We start from the raw sequence: 23,860 nt of genomic DNA, 5'->3' as shown, positions 1-23,860 counted from the left end.
TTTTATATTGTTTCCTGCAAGTGTTGTGAGCACCTGTACTGGTTTTGGCTGGGATAGAGTTAAATTTCCTAAGAGTAGCTTGTAGAGTGTTATGTTTTAGATCTGTGATGAAAACACTGATGATATCAAAGGTGTTCTCATTATTGTTGGGCAGTGCTTACACAGCAAGGCCTTTTCTGCTTCTCATACTGCCCGGCCAGTGAGCAGGCTGGGGATGCACAAGAAGTTGGGAGGGGACACAGCAGGACAGGTGACCCCAACTGAACAAAGGGATATTCCATGCCATATGACATCATGCTCAGCAATAAAAGCTGGGGGAAGAAGGAGGAAGAGGGGAATTTTAGAGTTATGGTGTTTGTCTTCCCAATTAACAGCTACGCTTGAAGAAGCCCTGCATTCCTGGAGCTGGCTGAACACCTGCCTGTCGCTGGGAAGTAGCAGATGCCTTATTCAGCTTTGGTTGCACATGCAGCTTTTGCATTATCTATTAAACTGTCTGTATCTCAATGCACAAGTTTTTGTGCTCTTACCCTTGTGATTCTCTCTCCCATCCCACTGTAGAGGGAGCGAGAGAGTGGCTGTGTGGGGCTCAGTTGCCTACTGAGGTTAAACCACAACTTCTATATCCCCCAGCCATCCTACCTTATTATACTGGAGAACAGACATTACTTCACAGGCTGCACTCTGTATGCAGAAATAATGATTAATTTACCTATTATTTTTGAACAAGCTTATTTCTAACAGATGGGTGTTCCTCTGTAATTAGCAGCCCCTCTGAGAAGATGAAAAATAATTACAGTAAACAACTTTCTGTCTCTACTTAGTGTTGTTAAGAATAATTACTCATAATCATTACATTTAAATACTGGGCTTTACTTTAAAATTGTGAGACTGCCCTGCAGACTTTTTATTTTATTGTTATTACTGAAAACACTTTTTCATTACTAAGGACTACTTGTAGCTTAACTAATGAAATGTTGTCACCCAAAATTTGCAAATAAACACCCTGATATGTTCTTCGGATTCCTTAGGTTAACTTAGGAGTGCATTAACTCTGGAGCAAGTTATATAATTTAGCTATTTTTGGCAATTTAAGCATTCAACCAAGGACAGTATAAAATATCCTGTAAGTATGTAAACATCAAAAGGTTCTACTATCTACTAGTAGAGGTGATAAAAACATAGGAGCACCTTCTTGTTTCCCCATAGTCATTAAGACCATCATGCAAAGCAAACAAAGTCCATGAACTTTCCAGAACTTGTTGATTCTTCCTCTCCCTTGCAGACAATCTGACCTTTAATCTATTTATCCCCATAACACAGCTGGGCAAATCAAAAAGTGGAAGAGTCTACCAGCTGTTTCATTTTGAAAGACTGGCAGTTACTCTCATAAATCACATACACTTCAAAGGCAGAAATTTCACTACTGTGCTGGGGGGAAGAATGTTATATCCTTACCACTGTTAGCACTTAACATAGCAGATATTGGTATCAGCTGCAAATATATTTATGTACGGATGAATAATACTATCAAGTCCTTGAAAAGTGATTTTATCATAAGACCTGGGCTTGATCTTACTTTGGAAGAAGTTTAAGCAAGATGTGAAATAATTAACCCAAGATCATCAGAAAGTTCGCTGCATAGCTAAGCCTGTGCCCCAGATCAAGGCTTAGTTCCATCCATCACTTTGCTTCCCATATGCCCTTTGAAGAAAAACCTATGGATGTAGTTCAGAAACTCTCAACTCTGTTTTAAATCCTGATGTTCAGAAGTGCTAAGAAATTGAGGCAGTGAAGGACTTCAAAGAATTGAAGTAGTGGTTGCTTGAAACTCCCCTAGATCTCCTGGTTGTGCATAGAGCTGAACAACTGTGCTGAGGAACCAGGTAGTTGCAGTAACCCGAGTGCTGAAACACAAATAAAAATACTATTCCTGCTGAAACTCAAACTGCATAATTCTCAATGGAGAATGTTCCTTTAAGTGATGCTACAACAAAGCAATAGGAGCCTAGACTTAGTCGTGTTTATCTCCAAAGAACTAGCAATAAAAACTTAAGTTCACTTTAAAGTATTAGTTCAACATGTTTACATTTTATTATTTATTTTTATATGAATAGTTTTATCTTTCTCCCTCATGAAAAATATTAGGTACCTTAGGAATAAAAAGGCCATTAGTAAATGTACAGCTCAGTTACATTCTGAAGTGCAATCCTAAACTCATACATTTAGATCTAAATACATGACAGAGTCTGATAGAAATGTGCGTAAGTCTAAAATAAGATGGTTTTGTGATGGTATGTATGCTGTAAAGAAGCAGCAAACCTTAGATATATAGTTATAATCACACCTAAAGAATCTTAAAGTTTATTTCAGTAAATAAATTTAAAGTAATAAAAATATTTATATTCTTCAAGCAAAAGTAGGTAAAACATTTGAAGAACAGGCACAATTGGAGAAAGAAGATGGCTTTAAAATTTGGTAAAATAATTTATTTCCTGGGAGAAGATAATTATTTAAGAGTTAGTGTAACTTTCAGATTTTTCAGTTACATTGCTTCTTGGAAAACAAGAAAACAAAAACCCAAGGGTCTGATGAAACTCTTTTCTGAAATAGTTTAGACAATGGGAGTTGGAACATTAGAACTCTCACTTGTAAAATAAGTCAAGAGTACTTGTGGTGAAACTCAACCTTTTTTTTCCTGTTATCAAAAGGCACAACCTATGCTAAACCTACAAAGGCGAGAAACATCTGCACCACACATCTTGATTTTCAAAGACGCATTAAAAAAAGATCTATATAGGAGTTAACGTATTTTTATTATGTCTGTGCTTGAGTATTTATATCTAAGGGTCAGACATGTGATAGAAAAGTAATGAGACCATGTTGAGAAAAATGAGGTAGTCAACAGGAAAATCAACCTCATTTATAATAATATTCCTGTGATCAGCAGGTGCATAACTCTCCCAGCTATGGTCATTAACTGCATTCATTTCACACTTAACATCTACATTTGCAAACCATTTGAAAGTAAAATTACCTTCCAATTCAATTTTCAATTTTATTTTATATCCTCAACTCTGATTGACTATTCTCCTCACAATGGTAACGATAGTGAGATTGCAAGTAAATGGTAGCAACTACCCAAGAGCAAAGATAAACTCATCTTCTCAGATTACTTACTCACTTTGCTTCTGTATGTATAATAATTTATAAACATTTGTTAATGTAAAATTCAAGGCTTAAAATGAACTTTAAAAAAAATGATGTTGGACTGTTGAAGGGATGCTTCATTTACCAGGCTCACTTGTGCTTAAAATGAAAGCGTTTGTCTCCTTATAAATGACTTAAACTAGAAGTTTATCAAACATGAAAGCAGGTATTTCATTGATGTTGCTAAGCAAAGAGCAACTCCCATACAATTTATTATTAATGAAAATTTCTTTGTATCCTGGTGAAAATCCAGATAGAATCCACTGGTACAGCTCAACTATTAGTATGTTGGTATATTAGTTCTTTTAGCAACTGTAGTGACATTTTCTCCATTAAAAGCATGTGCTTCAGAAACACTAGACAGTATCATCATCTCCATTTTAAAGACAGACAACCAAAGGAACAGCAGTATCAGCTGATTTGCCATGCTTACAGATTCTTAAGTTTCCTTATTCAGGAGCAGTCTGTACTTCATGTATGCTTTATTTTATGCACTACTCGTAAACTCGTCTCATAGGAGACACCATGTTATTGAACTCGCTGCCTGATCATCTGAAATCCAGAGCATTTCATTCCGACCTCATAAAAAACAGACTTAGCTATGTTGATAATCAATCAAATCTCTGCAAAATAAGAGATCAGGAAGACTGATAGGTCACCTAGACCTAGAGAACAAGTTGTGAAGAACCAGCTTTATTTTTATATATTGGTAACCAGCGGTGTCCCCCAGGGGTCAATACTCGGCCCAGTCCCGTTCAACATATTCATCAATGACCTGGACGAGGGGACAGAGTGTATCCTCAGCAAGTTCGCTGATGATAACAAACTGGGAGGGCTGGCTGACACTCCAGAGGGCTGTGCAACGCAGGGCAACTAAGATGACTAAGGGATTAGAGCACCTCCCTTACGAGGAAAGGCTGAAAGAGCTGGGGCTCTTTAGCCTGGAGAAGAGAAGGCCGAGGGGGGACCTCATCTATGTTCACAAGTACCTAAAGGGTGGGTTGAAGGATGATGGAGCTGGACTCTTTTCAGTGGTTTCCAGCGAAAGGACGAGGGGCAAAGGGCACAAGCTGGAACATAGGAAGTTCCATTCAAATATGAGGAAGAACTTCTTTACAGTGAGGGTGACAGAGCACTGGAACAGGCTGCCCAGGGAGGTCATGGAGACCCCTTCTCTGGAGATTTTCAAGACCCACCTTGATGCAGTCCTGAGTAATGTGCTGTAGGAAATCCTGCTTTAGCAGGAGAGTTGGACTAGATGATCTCTAGAGGTCCCTTCCAACTCTGACAATTCTGTGATTCTGTGAATTTTCTGATGATTATGTTTTTCTGGAGAGAATTAAGGAAAAAACCCAAAAAAGTCCCCTTAAACAGTACCCATAAAGGTCCGTAATACAGGTGGCAGGTGCAAAAAGAGAATAATCAAATCTGGTTGCCAGACTAGAAAAACTTCCTAAATGTGTGCAATTACAAAGAACTGGCGATTCCTGAGCTACCCCTACAAGATACTGACATATTTGCAATCAATTCTAAAACTGAAAGAACAACCTGGTATTTTCACAGATCAAGAATAATTTGTTGTAAAAGTTTCATTACTCTTTGAACTTTGCATGTTTCAAAAAAAAAAAATCATTCTGGAAATGTTCATTACATAACATATTCCAGAAATTTCTATCAATATTTTAACATGCTTGGTTTTGAAGTGTGCACATTTTTCTCTTATTTTCAAGTATTTAGTAAATTCCATTTTAAAGCATAGTGGTATGTTCCTCTGAAGCATGGTTTACTATACCAAACTGCTTAGAAAACCATAATTCTAGAAAATATTTTTTAATTTGTTCAGTACAAAGTAGTCTAATAGGTATTAATACATGGAAAGTTTAGTGCCTACTTCTTTTCAAGAATCTAAACAAATTACCCTTATAATGCAGTTATTTATGCCTGCAACTAATTCTGTTGGCTCTTTCTCTAGTTTATTAGCTGTTGTTTTTTCCTTCCATGAATTTATCTACTCTAAAGAAACAATCTGTCCTTTCATGTTTATAAAGAAAAAGAAAAGGTTATGTTTGCACCTATTTATAACAGTTCACTTAAGTGCAGCCATATTTCTCACATCTAAACCATTTATTCTAATTACTAAGAATTGCTAAGAAGTTTGCCCTTTAAAAAGGCAAAACTAAGTTTTCTTGCTAACACTGGATCATGCCTTTACTTTATTCAGCGTATGGAAATCCTGAATAACAAACTGTACCAACCGAACAGGATTCAGTTTACTCCATATTACTTAAATTGATCCACCAACCAAAATATACAAAATTAGTACTCTTCCTCTCTCTAAAGTCTTAGAGGACAGTCATTTATTCTGTAATATCACCAGGACATCATCTAACACCATAAGTTTCACTCTATTCATTTAATAGCATATTGTATTCTAGATTAAAATAGACTTACTACCCAGCAAAACAAAGCATCTCTCTCATCACTTTATCTTTGTTTAAATATATCTGTGTTGGAAGTGATACTGGTTAAAAGATTACTTTCAGGGCATTTTGAAAATTACACAGAAATCTTGCAATACAGAAAGATAACACCAGAAGGATGCACACTGGAAAATACTGGCTTAAGGCGTTAATTAGGATAATCAGACCTCATCCAGATTTAGGATATTTTAAAAGAAGTCACAAGCTTCAAGACACACCATGGACAGAAATTAATTGTAAATTCATTTTGAAAATGTCCTTTTTTTTATAGATGAGTCAAGAACCTCATTTCAGGACCACTGTAAATTATCTGGCCCAGAATCTGACTCCAACCATCTCCTTTCTGGTTTGAAACTAAGTATGTTACTAGATTATCATAATCTGTGTCTAAGCATTCCTTCTTTTCTGACCTCAATTTACTTGTCACTAAGTATTCAGAAGAATTTAATAGTTTTATCTAAAATTAGAATTCTATTTTATCTTTACAGTGAAAAAGCTTGTAACTCTAAGCCCCTTCCTTCAATTTCCTGCAGGATGTAAGAAAATCATTCTCATCAAGGTCTATGCCATTAGACTCCCACTGCGCTCTTCCTTTAAGAAACAGATTGATACACTGATCCAATGAGTTAAATTATTTTATCTCCATTTTCGCTTTGATGCCTTTTTGAAAGTAATAAGAGAATAAAAGCACATCATGGTCAGAACAGCAAGTGAAATGGTTTTGCCTACCAATTTAAAATAAAGCAAAATACCTAACTGTTGGTGGCAAGATTTAGGAAAGGATTATCAACTGTACTGAGCTCATGGTGAAAGCCTGTCAATAAACACCTGACTGAAAAGAATACAAGGAATCACTTATCCTGATTTTGACCAAATATAGTTACTTGCAAGCTCTAGAACAGAGTATCAACAGTGAAAAAGGTCTTTCTCCATGCCTAATGTTTTATACTGATTAATTGAACAAGGAATGAAATTATTGATATAAGATGACTTTGAACAGTTTTACAGCTGCAGAAGCAATGAAAGGCATAAAATGCGAGAAATTAGAAATATCTGTAGAATAAGGGTAACACATTTATCCTGCCTAGGGGGAAAGAAAATACCTATCTTCTTTCAGACCAAGTGGCTAATCTAACTAGCAACATAATTTTAACTAGGACTGTGAATTTTGTTATCAGTTATAAAAAAGGATTCATGCAATTATTACATATCTGGAAGCACGACACCTTGATTATGGGATATCTTTTTTGGGATACCTGTTTTCTATATGACCACCCATGCTGTGTTGGTACTCTAGTGAAAGTGATGCCTGGAAGAGTTAGTAAAAAAAATATTCACTCTCAAATATGAGGTAATCTCCTTTGTGAGTTATGGAATTTAACATACCCGAATACTTTTAAGACTGTTTCTAGATTTCACTCGTCCTTCACAAAAAAAATTTAAGGAGTAAGCCTCATGCTATTTACTAAACATCAGAATTTCAAGTATTCTCTACAGCTGAATCTGTTCAATGAATTTTACCTTCAGCCTCTATCAAAAAATCTTCAAATACTGTCAGAAATACAGAACAGAATTAGCATCTATGTCCTGCTTCTAATTTTAAAAGGTTGGTTGAAATTTTGCAAGACTAACCAAGATTCATATTTTTATTGTTCTGTGTCTGAAAACATGCTAGGTCTTTAGATTAACATGAATAATTTATTCTATCTGTCAGCCAAGCTAAAATGATGACTAATTATGTTAGCATGTAATTCACATAAATTCAAGCTATTATGGTGTCTATGAATAAATTAGCTATGCATGTAAAATCTAGTATGTTCTGGTTATTAAAAATTTGAAAGTAATAAACTTCTATTTATAGAAACTGTTTGAAAAAAGGAAATATGGTACAACAATCTAAATTCTACTGTGCTGTTCACAAGCCTTGCAATAAAAGTTTCTTATCAACAAGTATGCCTACTTTACAAATGTGGACATTTTAAGCCCTTCCCCCCCCGGCAGATTCCTCTATACATAACTAGCTAAACTTTGTCAGAAAACTTCTTAAACCTTATCAGGTATGTTTCAGAGTTTGAAACTCCACAGAGTTCCCATTTATTCAATAAATCAGGAGCATCTCTTTGTGTTATAAATCCACTAAGCTTCTATGTATGATCAAAAACATCACTCCTCACAGAGTGAAAATAAGCTACAACTGTGGTTTCAGGCCATGCTAATTCTGAGATGTCATTCCAAACAGTTAGGAAAATGCCACATTTTCAAAGCTAATATGTACCAACTGTGTTGATCGTTCCCAAGCTTTCTGAAATTCTTCTCCCCAACAAAAAATAAGGTGAACAAAAAGCAAACAACTGCTTTAATTCTGATGGATTTCAACAACTAAAAAAAACCAAAACCAAACCAGCTTTAAAATACAAAATCTTAACTTTAAATTACACACTCTAAGTCCTGTACATGGGGCTGAATAATCCCATGTGCCAGTACAATCTGAAGGCTGACTGACTGGAAAGCAGCTTTGTACAAAATGACCTGAGGGTACTGGTGGACAAGTTGACCACAAGCCAGCAAAGCACCTTTGCAGCAAATAAAGTGAAGAGCATCCTGGGCTGCATTAGGAAGAGCATTGCCAGAAGGTCCAGGGAGGTGATCTTTCCTATTCAGCCCTGGAAGGACCACGGCTGGAGTGCTGGGTCCAGTACTCAGGTCTGTGATATGAGAGACATGGGCACGATCGTGTGAGTCCAGAACAGGATAATGAAGATGATTAGAAGACTAGAGCATCTGAGTTAGGAGGAGAGGTTGAGGGAGCTGGGATTGTTTAGCCTTGAGAAGTTCAAGGGTGGATCTCACCAATGTGTATAAATATCTGATGGAAGGGAGTGAAGAAGGCTGAGCCAGACTCTCCTCAGCAGTATTTAAATGGACAAGAGGCAATGTGCACAAATTGAAATACAAGAGATTTTCTTTAAACATGTGAAAATAGCAGGATCAGAAATAGATGATAAAATCCTGCAAGGTGACAATAGAACAGAAAAAATCTGGATATCTACCAAACTACTTGTGTAGTCATCCAAAGTCTATTTTACACATTTTTTAGGCAGATCAATACATTGATTGTTAATGTGGCGATGCTCATCTAATCATGCAATCTAACAAAGTCTCTAACATTCTACTTAAATTTATTCTAAATAAAAGGCAAACCAGCTAATTGAAACAGTTGTTTGCACATTCAGTATTTATCACAAGAATCCTCTTGACTGGTCGATAGCAGTAAGTTAGAAGGTTTAGCTGAGCTAATGCCAGGAGTGATAGATGGCCTTGAAGAAATTCTTGTTTGCTAATCAGATCAATCACTGAACAGAATGCAAAAGAGAGGATAAGGCTCAAACTAAATTCATATTTCCATCTCTATGCAGAATGGGAGAGGAAGAAATGTACCATAAAGCATCATGTGCAGCTATTATAAAACTTGCCGAAGTGTTTCTTGCATGAAGTAAATTTGATGGCTTGGTATGCTATCAATTTCACTCGAAGCTACTCAAAGATTCAGTAGTAAGTAGTCAGATTATGTAAGAAACCATTTTCAAGCATTAAACTTCAGGAACCACCAGCACAATCAATATTCTGCCCACAAACAAGCAAGAGATTCCCTTCAAAACATCTGAAATGAAGAAAACTGAATGGCAGTCATCGAAGCAAGAAGGACTTGCCTACGTTATTTACTGGATTATCACGAGTCTGCTAGGATAAAATACTCTATTTTGCAATTCTTGAAGGAGTTTATAGGTACATGAATAAGTTACACTTGATTTCTAATACAAAAATTTAGAACTAGATTTATTTTTAAAGAAGTTTTATTAACTTCTGCATAGAGTTGCACTAGGTGGGGAACAAATGAGATTGTACTTTTAGGCATATATGTACCTTTAATTAGCTCCAGTTACCTTGAATGCATTGATGAACTTATGCTATAATCAAATCATGCTTATTCTGATAATTACAAAAGTAATTAAGCAATGAAACATATACATTTCTATATACTTTTAACAAAAAAACAGATGTTTAATTCAGTGTATTAAGTGAGATTGCTTCATCCACATAGACACTGAAATCACCGCACATAAGAAAAGGAGAGACAATTAGGATTTGTATGAAGCTCTCTGATAATACTAAATTGGAATCAGGAAAGTTGAGGAAAAGAGAAAAAGTAGTGAAAAATGTTTTATCTATGTAAATATATGTTTACAACAACTATATACAGAGTAAATAAACACATGTATTTAAATGTACAGAAGTACATAACATTTCTATAATATTTGTATTATAAGAGGGACATAGTAATGGTGGGAACAGGAAATAGTGAGAAAAGATGAAGAAAAAGTCTAGATATAAGCTGGAAAGAGAAAGGGCAAAGAAAGGTGGGAGAGGTGGTAGAAAATTAGAGCTCTCAGTTATCAAAATATCAAGTGATGAAGAAATAAAAATTAGTAGAAGAAAAGCGAAGAAGAGGTTCTTGTTAAGAGGTATAGATGGTTGGCAAGTACCCCAAAGAACTAAACTCAATACGACACTATAGAAAAACTGAATCCCTGTACCTGGCACTAAGTCTCTGCCATCTGTCTACAAAATGTCTGAGGAACAAATCATGTACTTGGTTTCTGTTTACTGCATGACACACCCTGTTTGCTTTGTCCTTTTTGTTACACACTTTTAGAAGTCAGGCAGCAATTAAAATCATAGAAGCAGAAAGCGTAACTAGAACTACATTCAGGAAATTTACCTAAGAACATAAAAGTGTGATTTGACACAAAAATAAGCTCTTTGTTGCAGAAAAAAAAAAAAAAGGTTAGCTTTAAAGTTGGGTATTCTTAAGTAAGAGATACCTTATTATCTAAGCAAAAAAATGATTCAAAATGAGGTAAGAAATAAAAACTACATTGAAAGGAAAACAGAAGAGGAAAACGTATAAAGGCTGTGGTAGGAAATTAAAGAGAAAGGGAAGTTGCTTGAAAATCTACAGTTTCCTCATCTATTCAACAATTACCAGCTTCCTTACCAACAGTTTCTTCTCACTTTAAATTAGCAAAATGTTAGTATTTTCTGCACCAAGCTCTTGATGCATAGAGCTATAGTTGTCTTTAAAACAAGTATTTTGAGCCTATAATTCCATGCTCCATGGAGAAACAAAAATATGCTCTGGTAAACATCTCTGCTAAATAAGCTATTGTATCCTTTGAAGATTTTCTCAATGTTCACATTCTAAAATCATGTTAGAAATTAAGCATGCCACAGAGATATGCATCATGTTACGGCCATGATGCCCACTAACTCACAAACCACTGAGACTAAAATAGCTGCATGGATTGTTATAAATTGACTAAAGATTTTTAATAAATATGAATCAATTCACACTATCATGTTCTTTGTTAACATAACAAAATATTCCAAGGTGACTACACTTATGTGAAGGCACAAAAGATAACAGAATTACCCAGCAACATAAAATAGCATGCCATCCTAATTTCATGAAATAGATTATTCATGTTATAATGAACAGTTTCTCTACTACGTTATAGCTGGAATGTTATTTTCTCAGCATCTCATTTTACCCTTTGACTTAAACCTGCAAAGGTTGTTTCCCCTTACTACACGCACAAGAGACTTCAGTCAATCAAGAAAAGCTGACACCAATGGATACAGTTGAACGCAAACTTACAGAAAGACAAACAAAAAAAAAATTCTGCATTGACTTTACTCAGTTTAATTGCATATCCTTCAATCCATCTTTTCTTGCAGGGTTTCTAATGGCATAATACACATTTTGTTAATCCAAATCTGAGACGTTCTAGTGGCTACAGAGCTGAGGGGGCTGTGCTGGTTATGAACAGCTGGTGCCACTAGGGTGGAAATGGTCTTCAAAGACTGACAATTGCCCAAGTTTAAAACTGTTTTAAAACATTCCACATTGAACTAATGAAAAAAGGTCTGTTTCAACTGTATCTCTTTCCTTACAAGACAATTATACCAATTGAGCATTCCAAATTGTTCTAGATTTTTACAACCTGTTTGTTTTTTTTTTCTCCCCCTATTATTAGAATATATTTTTCTTTTTGCCCTGAACCAAAGGGCCCTGGATATTTACTTATAAGTCTCTTATGAATTTTCAGGAGACTCATAAGCCAATATTTTCACATTTGACAAATTCATGTCCCATTTCTTCAGATTTTCTACCATCTTCATTCATGATTTTTAGAGCTTGTTCTGTCCTCAAAGGAGTGTGTTTAAAACATCCAAGAAATAATGATCTCATTAGCTTAATTACTTCTTATTGACTTGATAAGTCACCATGCTTTAATGCAAGATCTGCCACTACAATTAATAGCTGCAATCAGGCACTCACTTTACATTAAGTATTCAAGGAAATTTTATGCATCTTACAGTAACTCAGTGGAGAAGTCTTGTCCCAGTGGCACAAAAATCTGGAGTGTCAGAAATTGCTGGATCAGTCCCACTAGAAACAGGAAAAAAATTAAATACATGTTCTGTATGCGTACAGATGCACATTTCATGACCAAGCATTTCAATTTTGTACTATACAGCTATACTACTTTGTACTACAGCAACACTATTTCCCAGTGCTCACACAACATATGAACATGAGAAAAACCTAAAGAAAACCAATTCAAACTGCAATAAAAGTGTTGTTTTAAAAGTCCCATCTGTGGCTTTGATGGTTCTCATGATTCTACATTGTGTTCCAAGAAAATGTAGACACCAAATATCCCACAGAAATTATAAAATAAAGTAATACTCTCCTATCATATTCTCAGTCATATGAAACTTGCTCTCATGGTTGTAACAATGTACACCTTATTACACAACTTCAAAAACCCCCTGGGTAAAAATGCAATCCAGGTCATGACAACAATGCTCGGTGGAGGCTTCCGATTTTCAGAAAAACTGATTTAACTGAGGGAACAAACAGAAGTCTTCCAGGATTCAGGCAGCTCCCTATCAAGGGAAATCAGTACAAAGCTGTCTGAATTGAACTGTATAGGCTGCTCTTTGTTGGCTCAACAAGACTCAACAGCAACATCAGCTCCTCTTTTAAAAAATGCCAATTCAGAACTTCCTTCTTTTGTGGGTCAAATGACACTTTAAAATTTCAAATTACATTTGTATATATATAAATGTCTTATTTTGGAAGAGTATTCAAAGATTACAGTACAACTGGGAGATGGTATTCTTTTCATAAGTGAAATACTTGACATACATACACCTCAAAAGAGGAAGACAGAATGGTAACAGATGGAAATTTGACTGTAGTACTGCAGGACTAGCCAAAGTAAATTTAAACCCAAACTATTTTTAGCAGTGATAATCCACAACAGTAATTCTCAATCCTCATTTTAGGTTCTAGCAGTTTCTTGTAACATTGGCAATAAACAAATTAAAGTTGGGTTTCTCAGAAAGATAATACATTAGACTAATATTTATTATACTGAAGATAATAGTAAGTTTCTTTTATAGAAATCAGATTAATCTACAAGGCCTTAGTGCATGATCAGACTATATAACTTCCTATTTATTTTTTGTGTATGTTTGGAGAAACTAATTTCTAATTATATACCCTGCATGAGAAGTATACTAGAAGATTCCTGTTTCATTTGGCCAAAATAACCATCTCAATTTTTCTTCAGAAGCAAGCAGTTAATTCTAAACCAGCTCGATTCGTTACTGTAAACCTTATACGGTATAATTCACTGCAGTGGAGTTTAAGGCATAAATTATGATTGGTGTATGCCCAGGAAAACAGAGACTGCTTTGATTCTGGTTTATTATGGTGCAAGTAATAGAAACCTGAGGAAACACTCCATATAACCCATCAAGGGCTGATTACGTGAACACAGCTGAAATTTGCGTATAACTTCCCTGTACTGCTAGTGTTTACTTGATGTATAAAGTAAAAATACTTTAAAATATAAAAATGAGAAAGAGGACAAGAACCTATTTCACATTCTGTAACGCAAATAGAATTATTGACTGAACAGAGTCAGAAGTTATTTGCCAGACATCAGCCTGTAGCAGGATCAGGTGCAGAATTGAACCTGGCAGCAGTAGGACAGTGTGTATCAACAAGGATCTTCCCTACAGCACTTACTTTTAATATTGCATTTCTGTACCTTTTAATTATTTTAAACTGATCTGCTAAAAAGTTAATGAAAAACCACTTTGTTAATGCTGAATTAAATCTAAAGTAAGGAGAAAAATGTAAGTTTTACATTCCAATGTAACACTCATTTAATAATCAGAGCAACATCACAGACATTTAATCCTTTGATACTTACAAGTTTGTCTAGTTTCCTTTGGTAGCTGCATTTTGTTGATTTGACTGCTTCCTTCAAGCACAAAAACAAAGCCTTTTACTTCTTTATCATATTCCTACAAAGAGGAACAATAAAACATAAGCATCCTGATATAATTTTTCTCCTCACAACCAACCACACTACTAACATGCAAAGCTACTTTTTCTAAAAAAAAAATAAAAATAAAAATCACAATTAGCAGACAGCACTGCAAGTATGACAGTAGTTCAAAGGTGATGGTAATAATATAATACATAGGAATATGTCCTTTACTTGCATGTTTTGTGAACAAATAACGCTGACGGACAGGACTCATGATCCATTGGGCCCAACTCAATCCATTAGTTAACAGAATAGCAAAATTACTTTCTAAATATTTAAACTATAAAATTACACTGCGACCAACCTAATCTGCAAGTGGGTATAAAGAACTAATTTAAATAGTCATAGTCTGTCATAATGACAGAACTGCAAGTGACAACCCCACTGTCAGGTCAAAGCCCTCATTACTTTCTAATTTTAAGCTTCGTTCACATTTTTCTGTTTTATACTCGAGGTTTTATAAGTTTCTTAAAAAACTTACTTTCCATATAGCTGATGGATTGCCAAAAATCTTCCATTTTGCTCCTGGGTTCTTGCCTTGAGCACTGAATATTTCAACAAATGGGCCACCCTACGATAAAAAGGTTTAAGGATATATGATCCAAGCAGATCTTCAGCACTGAGTCAACAATGGTCAAGGTGAGCACATAAGAACAATCCCTCCCCACAGTCAATATTACTGATCAGACAGCAGAATATTAATAACAGCTTCTAGACTACTATAATGTAGCAATCCATACAGTCAACATTTGGCTTTACTAGAGGATCAGAACATAAAATTGAAGGAATACCATGGAATATTTTAAATTATTTTATTTATAATGTCATTCTCTAAAAAGCTAAATTATTGTAAACATCCTAAAACCATGCAGGAAATTAGTAATTTAGATTTGGATATGGCTTATTTCTACAACTCAACAAATGAAATGAATTTTAGAACATTGCTAAAAAATTGGATTTTGCAGATTGGATGTTTTGTCTGATTTCCTATGGAAGTGAAGTTTAGACATTTTTTCTACATACATAAAAACATTCAGCTCTTTCTACATATGTGAGTATGTCAAAGACATTTCCCAGTAACTTTTCTACTAGTTACCATATTCCAGCCTGATTTGACCAGACTGAGAAACTCACAAAAATTTACTATCTTTTCTAGGCCAAACTATGAGGCTTCATTCAATCCTACAGTATCACCATAAAAAGTGATACCTCCATGAGGCATCAGAGAATTAATCCTGGAAAAAGGTTATGAATGCCCCTGCCAGGTGAAAACACCTTACGCAGAGTATGCATCCTACTGGACATCAAAGAATCTAACCATAGTCTCTTGGGGAGATAAGCTTTATCACCTCTGCTTAGACAATTATTTGCTCCAACATTTTTCCCATTTGAGTCACATTTTTTGTGACATCTGCTGTACTCAGCCTATAGTTTGATAAGCAATTTTTTAGCAGCACAGTCGACCTGATCAATCATTACAGCCCTGCTGCTCCCTTCTCATTCCTAGTTGCCTGCACTCCCCAATTCTCTTCATGTTCAGCTGCCCAAACAATTGGACACAAGTCAGAATGAGCAAGAGGGACAAGCAGTCTTGCCAGCAAAATAAATGCTCTTCAAATTATGCTCTCAGAGAGCAATGCTGCACCATACACAAATTAGGTATTTTCCTGTCCATTAACATGGCTAACCCCAGTCACTAGACTTACTAAGTTCTAAGGAGATTCAAAACAGCATTCCATAAACTGCACTCATAAAATTTTTTATCCATTATAAATTTTAAAAAATATTTTCAAAATATGGCATACCATCAATTTGAAATTTATCTGACATATTTAAGGACTACAAGATCAAGCTCAGAAAGTTAAAAAAAGATTCTTAACTGACAAGTTTCATGTGTTTGTAGCAAATCTTAAAAAAAGTGGCTTTTCCTCCCATATTTACAAATACATTCTATTAATAACTGCAGCTATTGACTAGGCTCTGATTTAAGGTTAAACTAACTGAATAGGACACTGAAAACTACCAGACATGACATGAGAAATTCCAAATGAAAACTGACATAAGAAGCTGACAAAAGCTACTTAATGCCATGGGGGATGGCTGGATCTCATGGGTGGCCAAGGGCAAGTTAAACAAGAAATGGTCAAACTCCATGATCAACTGGAGGGGAGGACGGGACATCTTGTGGGGAGCACAATCCTGCAATGCCCACAGCACCTAGGCAACGGTATCAGAAATACCATATAAAGTTGAGGTAGCCTAGGTAACAGCATCAGAAATACCAATTTCAGGTACGGATGTAGCACATCTGGGACCAATGGGGAAAAAGTAAGTAGAGGTGGGTTGCTTTCTCAGGAAGGGACTGGTACAGAGAAAGGGCGGCAAAGCATGGTGAAAAGGAAGGTCAGGAAACAGTATAACAGACAATAACGTTTGCGAATGATGCAACTAGTGTTGTCACAAAACTGTGCTGGACCAAGAGAATAAACTAATCCCCCTTCTCTGACTATACCTTAAGAGTTGGGCCTGCTTCCATGACTGGGAAGAAGCAGATGGTGCGCCTTCCCTGGCCCATAAGGGAAGGCACACCAGACAAACACATTGATAACTCCATGTTAGTGTCCATTCCAGACCTGACAGCTTCAGCAGCTACCCACTATTTCACAACATTTCTATAAAAATGACGAATAACGAAACATTCCAAAACATTTCTGTATCTGGACTTTTTGGCCCCTGGAATACACTATTTTAATTGAGCTCTCAGGTGAAATGAAAGAGAATAAAAAATTAAATTACTTCTGTTTTACCTGATAGTGATTTTTAAACATTTTACAGCTTTCACAGGCAAAAAATAATTTCAGCTTCTCAATCAGTAAAGACTGTTACAGACACCACTGAAAAAAAAAAACCAAACAAAAAACTTTAGATAGGATTTGACATGAAAAAAAATTTATAATAAAACCCCAACCGCATTTTAAAAGATACAAAAGTATTATGAAATACTTTTCACAAGTACCAAATATATATGAATTGCATCAGATTGCTACCACAAAGAAATTAAAGATCAAAAAACATTAATATTGATGCTGTCTTGGAAAATGTTCTCTTCATGCATCAAGTACTCAGGGCTGCCTTTCTTTGTATTCCAAGTAAAACTAGTAATTTTATCATCAGCCCTTACTTTTAACAATGAAGACTCTCATGCTTTAAAAATGTTTGAAACATCATTTTTAATAAACATTTTTTTATTATTCTTTGTTGTTGAGTGCCCACTAGAAAACATCAGATGCCATTAAAGAGGAGCTTAACATTTAATACAGAAAAAGAGAAACATATGGAGCAGCTGCAATAGGAACCACTCCATCTAGAGATATTTGGCAGAGACTTCTGAGACAAATTATCTTCTTTCACATTCAGCATTCTTTGAGGATGATTAGTCTAAGTCTCAAACCAAGCACTTAAGATATTTGAGGGCTGCTAAAGTCAATGTGAATTAAGAGTTGTCTGCAGTTAGAGAATCAGAACAGTAGAAAGTGAAGGGACCGATACCGGAAGCCTCCGGTGTCCCTCTTCAAGTGAAATTGCAGACACTCAGCATGATTGAAGTCAACAGAAAGTTAAGGGATCCTGAACATAAAAGGTAGTTGTCAGTCTCCAAACACAGGTAGAACCAGTCACAAGAGACAACATGCACCTTCACTGCGAAAAATGAAGGTGCTCATCAACTCACAGAAATCCTTTCACAAACTTTGTCTCTTATTTGATACCTTTATTTACGTTCATTGTTTCAGTTCAGGCCCAGACCACTTAAATGAATTAAATTACTTTTAATTACTGGAAATTTTTTTGGCCTTAAACCATTTTCTTAACAGATAAAAACTAATATGCTGACCAGGAGAATATAAGTATAGCTTCTCATAAAGAACAGTTTAGCTCTCACAACCAGAAAGTGACAAAAAGTTTAAGAATATTTAAGGAAAGATATGACTGCGAATGAACTAGAAATTCAGTGACAACATGCATGACTTCATAAACAACGTACACATTTAAAGGATTAGAGCAGCATTCTATTTTAAAAAGTAGATCATCATTCATTTAGGAAAATGTGATGAAATTTGTTGATGCTTAACTGCAATTATTTTCATCAGCAACAATTATTTTAAGGCTTGAAGTTGTCTGTAAACTAAATAAAAATGGAAAAAAAAAAAAAGACCAGACATTAGAATCTTATCCCATGCTGTTGACAGGAATATTAGTTCATTTTAAACTTTTTGATTTAGGAAAACAAAATTTAGAAAATCATAGCATTTTTAAGAGGTCTATCAAAACCCATAGTTAGTATTTTGATCATATTACTTTAATACTGCCACTGCATATCTAACACACCAGTTGCATTATTCTACATTTTAGACCATTTTCTATACAAGTTTCCTACTTCTTTAGTTGGCGTAACTTCAAGAACAACTACATAAATAGCTATATTGAACTATTCTAGATTATGAAGTAGACATTTTAGAAATGCCTTTTAAAGAACACACTTCTAAAGCAAGTGTATTATTTCTTCCTTCTGAATATATTCACTTCACATACAGAGCAATCGCTTTGGAAATCAGTTTATTCCTCTTTTTCCTGCAGCGCTAACTTCACTATTATTTATAGCCTTTAAGACAAGCAAAACTACTCAAAATTGCATGATTCGTGTCATTGTGAGAAGCAATGGCACTGTACAACTAATCTCAGAGTGACCTGTTGTTTTGATTCACTTTGCCAGAGCTAAATGTGAAGGACCAGTAGTGAAAGAGAGGTAGAAGTGATGCCCTCCTACAGCACATATTTACAACGAGTATACTACTGTAACTTCTATGGTCAGGGACTTATCCTTCTAGGACTAAGGATTTAATAATTCCTCAGATTTTATTTATTAGTACTTTCAAGTGAAGAAGGTACAAAGGAAGACACTGCTTTTTACTTGGAGCAAAGCCCATTCGCTTATTTTTGCTTTAAAAACCAGTTCCAGATCTGCCAAGCATCACACACCTAACAAACGCCTCATGCATTCTGCAGTTCTGTTACGCCTTATTACATCTCAGATAAAAATATTATCAATTTTTGACAAATTTTTTTTATTCTGACAAATATTTTTGAGACATATTGACAATATTTGACAAATATTTAGACTAAATAAATGTGAGTGATTCACTGTATGAAGTTCTGAGACCGAAAAAAATAATTCATCTCTTTCAGAGACTATTACTAATGTTCTGACCAGAAGTCTTCTGCTGACTATAACCATGCTGTATATTTTGGAACAAACATTTAGTGTGTAGTATGTAGAGGCCAAGTTTCATCTTTGTTACCATACCACCTTTCAGGATAGAAAGGCTCAAGCTAGTTTGCCAGGTGGACAGCGACAGTATTTGCAGACACTGCAGTAGTCAGAATTACACATAAGACATAGAAAGTAATACATCATTTTCTTCACTGTTTTCTCAAAAAGTGTACCTGGCTTCCATAAGAGCCAGTCCACTGACAGCACATCACACAGTTTTGAAGGAAGATGCAAACAGCTCTGCATATGGTGCAAGGTGAGTGGAAGCCATGTTGATATATTAACTCGGGTTCAACACTCTGCCTCTCAGCAGTGCTTATTAGCTTTGGCTTGACATCACTAATTTATCTCCACACTGTATTGTATGGAAATAGTTCTCAGTTGGCCCTGAGCAAAGAAAGAACATATATGCATTGATAAAACACACACCTGTATCACAAAAAACTTCTGCTACTAATTAATTCTTAAATTTAAGTGGAGGAAGCATGCACCTGAACTGAGAAGTTCTCATTCAAATGATATACTTAAGATAGAAAAGATGATCAAACAATTAAAGATTTTCATAATGAATCACAGAAAGGGTAAAGGTATATATGAAGAGGAATATCCAGGAAGTACGTAGTAGTAAAAAGAAATACAAAAACTGTGGGGTGATTAAAGCTTATTGAAAGACTAGAAAACTTAAAATTTCAAATTATCAAATAAAGTTCATTCTTACAATCTGGCTTAACATTTGTCACAAATGCAGTTGTTTTTTAACGTGACATACATATGGCAACCTAGGCTACTTATTGATTTGCACAACATATACAGACTCTAAAAACTCATGAACCTTGTAACTATCAAATTCATAACATGATGGCTCTTCCTAACTTTAGTGAAAGCTAAACTAGACCTAAAGTTTGTAAGCAGTTGTGTTAGGACGCCTCATTCATACTACAAAGATGATTACTGTAAACACATCAGTGAAATGTCAGTTTGTTTTCATAAAGGCAAAAATTGCGGCAAGTGACACTGCAATACATTTCTGCTCACATATTGCTTACTTCTAACTTTCCAATTTCCATTAAGTTACTACAAATGAAGACTAGGAATTACTTTTGCTATTAAGATTGGTAGCTACTAAAAACATTAAGTGAATGACATATTTGTCATATAATTACTGAGATAATATGAGGTGCTTTTATTATGCATCGAGTATTATAGTCTTTAGTTACAGTAACCTATGCTTAAAAATGAAGGAGAGAATGGTCTGGAAAATTGATAGTTGCAATATTTTTTCCCTTTTCACCTTCCTCTTAGCCTCTCCAGAAAAAACTCTAAAAATCAAGAGTTCTTAAAATCTAGGAGGACTATTTTATAAAAATCAACAGCATCTAGAAATATGTCCTCAATTTTTTGCATATTTATCAAATAAATAGATATTTTATGACATCTTTATAGAATGCCATAAAGTAAAAATTCTCTCATTTTTCAGTCACAGATCAAACTTATTTTTTTTATTGCCCTGAACCATGCTCTTTAGTACATCTGTCCTACTGGAAATACAAGCTTAAAGTGTCAGTCAATAACAAACCATCAAGAACGTAGCTTATAAAGTTAAGCAACGATGAAAGATGCTTATCTTTGGAAGAATAGATTCCTATCAGGATTTACCTTGTGAGGTCTTGATTTGTGCACTGACTTTGATCATTAGTTTCACAATGTTTCCTACACTGAAAATAAAGTGGCTGCAGTCCAAAGGGCCCTCTAATCCTTCCATTCACAAAAAACCACTTGGGACCCTGCAAAAATATCTCCATCCTATGACATCTTCTTAGGTATACTTTTCCTTCAAACTACAATGTTTCACATTCAAATATTTCAATAATACTTTGTGTTTATGTAGCCCTGCAATTCAAGCAATTGGTCCCTAGTCAGTTACAAGCAAAAGAGTATTTTACAAACAGCAAATGCAAACAGACCTTCATGCTTCTCTGAATTACTTAATACTAAGCACTGTCCTAACTGCAAGGGAGACAGGGATGGACAGACTCGCACAGTCCTAAAAGCCTTCAGAGTCATGGTTAGTCCTTTGACTTAAAAGGGACAACTTCAGTAAGCATATGAACACATTTTTCCAGAGTTGAAAAAGCTGTGTTTTTGTAAGGTTTTCTATTATGAAGTCAAAAGTGTGAAGCAAAATAAAGTGAATTTGCACCTACTGCTAATCTGCATCGAACCACGGCACAAATACACTATTTTTGTCTGGGAACTTAGGCATAGACTCAAGACTGTTAATACATATAACTCACCATCACGGGCCCAAAGCCAGGGCTGATTTATGGTAGGCTGGGACACACCAGAGAAAGCAGTTCATCACTGATGAAGGGTTTTAGTATCTTCCAGACAAATGAATTCCACGTATTGAATATTTAAAGCTGGGTTTGTAACACTGCTATATATTTTCTCAAAATACAAGTTAGCATAATAAATGGACAGAAAGACCATCAATAAACTATACCAAGACTACCGGTGTTCCCATGTGAAAAGCAGCACAGCCAGTCTTTACACACAACTCACAGAATTAAGAAGGAAAAAAAAAATTAAAATCAAGCTTTTCACTTTTTTTATATTTAAAAAAAAAAAAAAAAAATCAATCATACAAGTTTTTGACACAGGACCCAAGCTTCCAGCATCAGCATCCCCACAGACCCTTTTCTCTGCGCCACCACAGGGCCGAGGCCGCTTCCCCAGCGCCGGGCCGGCTCCCCCGCCCCTCCGCCGCCACCGCCGGGGCGGGCCTGGCCGACCTTCCGCCCCGCCACGTCCCCACCGCTCGCCACAGAGGACTGGGGCTGCTCAGACCGGGGAGCTGGGGCCCCCGCCGGGTCTCACCTGGGCGAGGGTGGCTGGGGTCGAGGCCGCACCTACGGAGGGGCGGGCCTCGGGCTCGCCGTGAGGCAGGGGGCGGGTGGGGAGAGAAGGGGCGGGAACCGTTTAAAATGGCGGCGCGCGGGGCGTGGCTCCATCGGTCAGTCATGACGGGCGGCAGTTACCTGCAGCCGCGCCCTCGTCCGTCAATTCGAGTTCCATCGGCGGCGGTTCTTCAGAGGATGAGGCGGGTACTGGTCGTCGGGCGGTGGCAGGGCTGCCCGCCGCCCGCCCTGGTCTCACTAAGTGAATAAAATCGGGCCAAAGCTGGAAGAGAAGGCTGTGCTGGCCCCCTCACAGGGTGTCCCTCAGGGCACCCGAGGCCGAGGGTGGCTGTGAGAAATGACACAGTGTCACCCAAGGCCTGTGGAGGCATTTCAAATGCAAATGTCACCCAGATCTCAACTCCCAAAACACGTTTGCCATTTACTCTTTAAGGCGTCATCATGTAAAGTGTTTTTTTTGACAAGGATGTAGGAAGCTGTCGTGGTTTATGCTGTGAGTCAGAGCAGCCACATCGATGTCCCTGGTTTTTAAGGAATTAGAATGGACTTGCAGATCTGGCATTTTTCTCTAAGAGAAGGAAATGGGAAGAACAGCCCCAGTAGTTTAACAACCCTGTCAAAAATAAGCGAACACCTCCTGATGGCTTAAAAAACTGCTGGGAAGAAGCTCAAAGGGAACCAATTTGATCCTGTTTTTTATTATGAGATATTAATCAAAGAAGATCTTTCCTTGAAGTTTTTTTTTATCAAAGCATTTCTTCGTGAAACTTTGTAGCCTTTTCACAAGAAAATAATTGAATACTTCTTTCTTCCTCAAAGTGCGTCTTAATGTTTCTACAAAGAGCAATTAAGAACCCTGTAACTCATCAGAGCGTGATAAAATACATGAAGTGAAGGTGCTGAGCCACTGTTGAGTCCTGCCTTGTCTTGACCCACCACCCCCCTGCTCACCTTCCTTGCTTTTGCTCCTGAAAGGTACTGTCCTCGTATTGCCAAGGAAGGGAATGAGTTAAATCAATTATAAGATTTATTTAGCTTTCGTATTTTACCTTGGGATTTTCAAAGAAATCACATCCAGTGTAATTTTATCATACGCTGGATTACACTGATTAGAGTTCTTGGGTACTGGAGATAAGGAAAACAATAACACTAAAATTGAGATACAGGTTATTAAATAAAAACAGTTAATAGAACAAGGACAAAAGAGAGATGATGATAGCAAAAGAAAGGTTAAAAAGCTGTTGGCGAGTTCTATAGCCAACAGAAACTACAGAGTTCATTATAGATGGTTTAACCTGAAGTCATCTTGAAATTTGTTACACATAACTCTGTATCTAAGAAGCCTGAATCCTTCGTGACAGGAGTTATGCTAAGGCGTGAGGAGTTAGGAAATTCCAGTTAAATACTGAGATTCAGGCTGAAGAGCCTAAAGTTATAAAGGCATATGAAGCATCC

General features: G+C 36.2%; 1 protein-coding gene across 2 annotated transcripts in view; it reads right to left on the bottom strand.

Moving 5' to 3' along the window:
* CFAP20DC (CFAP20 domain containing) overlaps positions 1-16,992 on the bottom strand; it is a 69,838-nt gene extending 52,846 nt beyond the window's left edge. The window contains exons 1-4 of one of the 2 annotated variants that reach the window (XM_074152322.1): positions 16,966-16,992; positions 14,640-14,729; positions 14,039-14,132; positions 12,129-12,201 (exon numbers count right to left, since the gene is read on the bottom strand). In XM_074152322.1, the coding sequence (XP_074008423.1) occupies positions 12,129-12,201; positions 14,039-14,132; positions 14,640-14,729; positions 16,966-16,986 (278 nt within the window). In that variant the 5' untranslated portion in view covers positions 16,987-16,992. The remainder of the gene's footprint in view (positions 1-12,128; positions 12,202-14,038; positions 14,133-14,639; positions 14,730-16,965) is intronic. The other variant, XM_074152321.1, reaches the window with a different exon arrangement.
* Positions 16,993-23,860: the final 6,868 nt, after the last annotated feature.

This window comes from Numenius arquata, chromosome 8 (assembly GCF_964106895.1).
Source record: "Numenius arquata chromosome 8, bNumArq3.hap1.1, whole genome shotgun sequence".
Classification (NCBI taxonomy): domain Eukaryota; kingdom Metazoa; phylum Chordata; class Aves; order Charadriiformes; family Scolopacidae; genus Numenius; species Numenius arquata.
Note: the sequence above shows the minus strand (reverse complement) of the source record. Positions and strands in the feature narration are given on the sequence as shown.